The 3,480-nt window shown below is 30.2% G+C and overlaps 1 protein-coding gene across 1 annotated transcript in view; it reads left to right on the forward strand.

Moving 5' to 3' along the window:
- The window catches only part of LOC106470480 (RNA-binding motif, single-stranded-interacting protein 3-like), a 29,634-nt gene that overhangs the window by 9,694 nt on the left and 16,460 nt on the right, over window positions 1-3,480 (forward strand). The window contains exons 6-7 of the mRNA XM_022399090.1: window positions 1,894-1,955; window positions 3,394-3,480. The exon at window positions 3,394-3,480 is cut by the window's right edge and continues 12 nt beyond it. Of these exons, the coding sequence (XP_022254798.1) occupies window positions 1,894-1,955; window positions 3,394-3,480 (149 nt within the window). The remainder of the gene's footprint in view (window positions 1-1,893; window positions 1,956-3,393) is intronic.

Here is a 3,480-nt window from a genome sequence, read left to right on the forward strand (position 1 = left end):
GTCTTTCTGTAGTTATTGATAGATGTCTTTCTGTAGTTATTGATAGATGATGTCTTTATGTAGTTATTGATAGATGATGTCTTTATGTAGTTATTGATAGATGATGTCTTTATGTAGTTATTGATAGATAATGTCTTTATGTAGTTACTGATAGATGTCTTTATGTAGTTATTGATAGATGTCTTTCTGTAGTTACTGATAGATGTTTTTCTGTAGTTATTGATAGATGTCTTTCTGTAGTTATTGATAGATGTCTTTCTATAGTTATTGATAGATGTCTTTATGTAGTTATTGATAGATGTCTTTCTATAGTTATTCTATAGTTAGTAAGAGCTGCTTTGTGCTGGTCATTTCTGTGATAACTGCTTCATTTTTATTTTCTTGCCTGAAAAGGGGGTTTCAGACTTTAAATCTTCAAAATATTTTACCTTTGAATTTTTTTTATCCTCATTACCTTTTTTCCCTGTGTTGGATTTTAAACCACAAAATATTTGATGAAAAAAAAAACAGGGTTCACTTATAACTGAAAGACTCCACACAGGAGAGAAGAAGTCCACTTATAATTTACAGACTCAGTACTGAAGAAAAGCAGTACAATTATAACTCATAGAATGAATACAGGAGAGAAGTCCACTTATAACTTACAGGTTTGATACAGGAGAGAATAAGTACAATTGTAACTCATAAAATTAATACAGGAGAGAAGTCCACTTATAACTTACAGGTTTGATACAGGAGAGAAGAAGTACAATTATAACTTTTAAAATTAATACAGAAGAGAAGTCCACTTATAACTTACAGGTTTGATACAGGAGAGAATAAGTACAATTGTAACTCATAGAATTAATACAGGAGAGAAGTCCACTTATAACTTACACGTTTCATACAGGAGTGAAGTCCACTTATAACTTACAGGTTTCATACAGGAGTGAAGTCCACTTATAACTCAGAAACGTTTCACTGGATAGAAGAAAGTTTCAACTTTGATAGTTCATAGGATGCAGAACATATTGTAGTCCAACACAAAAAGTTTGAAATTTACCACTACAAATAAAAAATTTCTTATACCTGGCATTGAAGCAAAGCTTATATCTGAGAAAGTGGCTCTCAAGAAGTTTTTTTTTTCTGTTCTGTAGTTTAAGGTCAGATATGAAGTTATATAGTCACTACCTTTATAGCTTATATCTGAGAAAGTGGCTCTCAAGAAGTTTTTTTTTTCTGTTCTGTAGTTTAAGGTCAGATATGAAGTTATATAGTCACTACCTTTATAGCTTATATCTGAGAAAGTGGCTCTCAAGAAGTTTTTTTTTCTGTTCTGTAGTTTAAGGTCAGATATGAAGTTATATAGTCACTACCTTTATAGCTTATATCTGATGCTTTTTTCATAAACTATCAATATTTAATAAGATGCAAGTACAATAATTTGGAGAATTTATTTGACGTACGAGTATTTCTCAGTGGCCATAGTTATATATTACAAATATACATGTACATCAAAGTAAAAGTCAAATAATCTAAGTAAAGTGTCTTAACATTCTCTTAGACTTTGAAGAAGTCTTATGATACACTTGAGTGAGTGTATCTTTATTGTTGTTTATCAAATATACTAATGATATGTGTGGTAACTATATTCATGGTAATTGTAATGCGGTGTTCACCTTCGAATTGTGTTGAACATATAATGCTGCTTTTAAAGGAGTAGCATATTTATTAAATTTCTTGTGATTTTTTGTTGTTGTAATAAGTTGACTGCAGAGAATCAATGAATGATTCAAATAACAAAATGAAAGCTGAACTTTCTTGTGTAAAACAATATAAAGTTTCATATGCTGCAAACAAATACAGTATTAGTACTTTCTATTTTACTTTCTTTCTCTGTTTTCCATCATTCAGATTGGAGTCCAAGGAAAAATGTGAGCTTGTCATTCAGAACTTCAATGGGCAACATATACCAGGTGAGTAGTTCTTGCTTCAAATGTTAACCAGGACTGTCAAAAATACCAATCTCATCAGTCAGTACTAGCATTGAAAGTATACCAGCTTGGTCAGTCAGCATCAGTTATGAAAGTATACCAGCTTGGTCAGTCGGTATCAGTAATGAAAGTATACCAGCTTTGTCTGTCAGTATCAGTAATGAAAGTATACCAGCTTGGTCAGTCGGTATCAGTAATGAAAGTATACCAGTTTGGTCAGTCAGTATCAGTTATGAAAGTATACCAGCTCGGTCAGTCAATATCAGTAATGAAAGTATACCAGTTTGGTCAGTCAGTATCAATAATGAGAGTATACCAGTTTGGTCAGTCAATATCAGTAATGACAGTATACCAGTTTGGTCATTCAGTATTAGTAATATATATATACAGTTAAAAGAAGTACAACACTAAAGTAATTACACAATAAATAATTTAATAAAGCAGGAACCAGCCTTAAAATTACTCTTATCTGTTTTGGTGTTCATACTCCACCATCTTCAGTTTTAAATTATATTTTTAAAGTATATCAGTTTGATCAGTTAGTACAAAATATTTTTATCAGGTCCTTTTTTTTTTTGTCAAACAACAAACAAAAAATCTCAAAATACAACAAAAGTGTAAAAATGGTTTTGAAGATTAACCAGCTTACAGCAACCTGTCATACAGTATTCCTAAAGTTAGCTTTGCATGTTAGTTAATAAAAGTTAGGTCCACTGCTTAGTGTTGTTCAGTCTCTAGACTTGCTGTTATGTACTTAAGAACAAAACAATCTTTACTTAATATTGTGTTAATGAATAATTTATTCATACTTTATAACTTGTAAAACTATGTGGAAGCTCTCTGAAGCTTGTGACGATGGTCTAAGCTTAAATATAATCGTGCACAATATCTTTTGTATTTAATGTATTGTGTGATTTTCAGATGCTTTGTTTACAATTACTTACTTAAAAGAACCAATCATTACTTAACCTTTTGTTCATGAATAACCACAGTTTCTCTTTATCTTTTAAGGAAGTGTTGAAGCACTCTGAATCCTGTGTTTATAATCAAGATTTGAATGTATTAATACATGATAGTTTATTGTAATTTTGAGTGTGATTTTTCAGATGTTTTGTTTCACAAATTCAACTGCCTTTTTTAAGTATAATAAATACATAAACATTTGTGTGCTTCTTGATTCTTTTAAGAAATTGATTTAGGGAAATAGCACCTAATTTGTGATAAGATACAATGACACTCATGTTTGTTTTATACAAATTGTTTTAAATTCAAAAAGACCTCATTTGTAAACAACAAAAGATTAAATCTTTTATACTTTAGTATCATGAAAAAAGTAGTTTAAATAACATATTATTATCTGGAAATAAATTAGTGTAGTATTTTTCATGTGGTCTCATTATTATTTAATCTGATTCAATAGGTTCCAAGGAACCTCTCTTGGTGAAGTTTGCAGATGGAGGAAACAAGAAAAGAAATCAATACAAAAGCCAAGAAAATAGGATATGGA

The sequence above is a fragment of the Limulus polyphemus genome, unplaced genomic scaffold (assembly GCF_000517525.1).
Source record: "Limulus polyphemus unplaced genomic scaffold, Limulus_polyphemus-2.1.2 Scaffold4030, whole genome shotgun sequence".
NCBI lineage: Eukaryota > Metazoa > Arthropoda > Merostomata > Xiphosura > Limulidae > Limulus > Limulus polyphemus.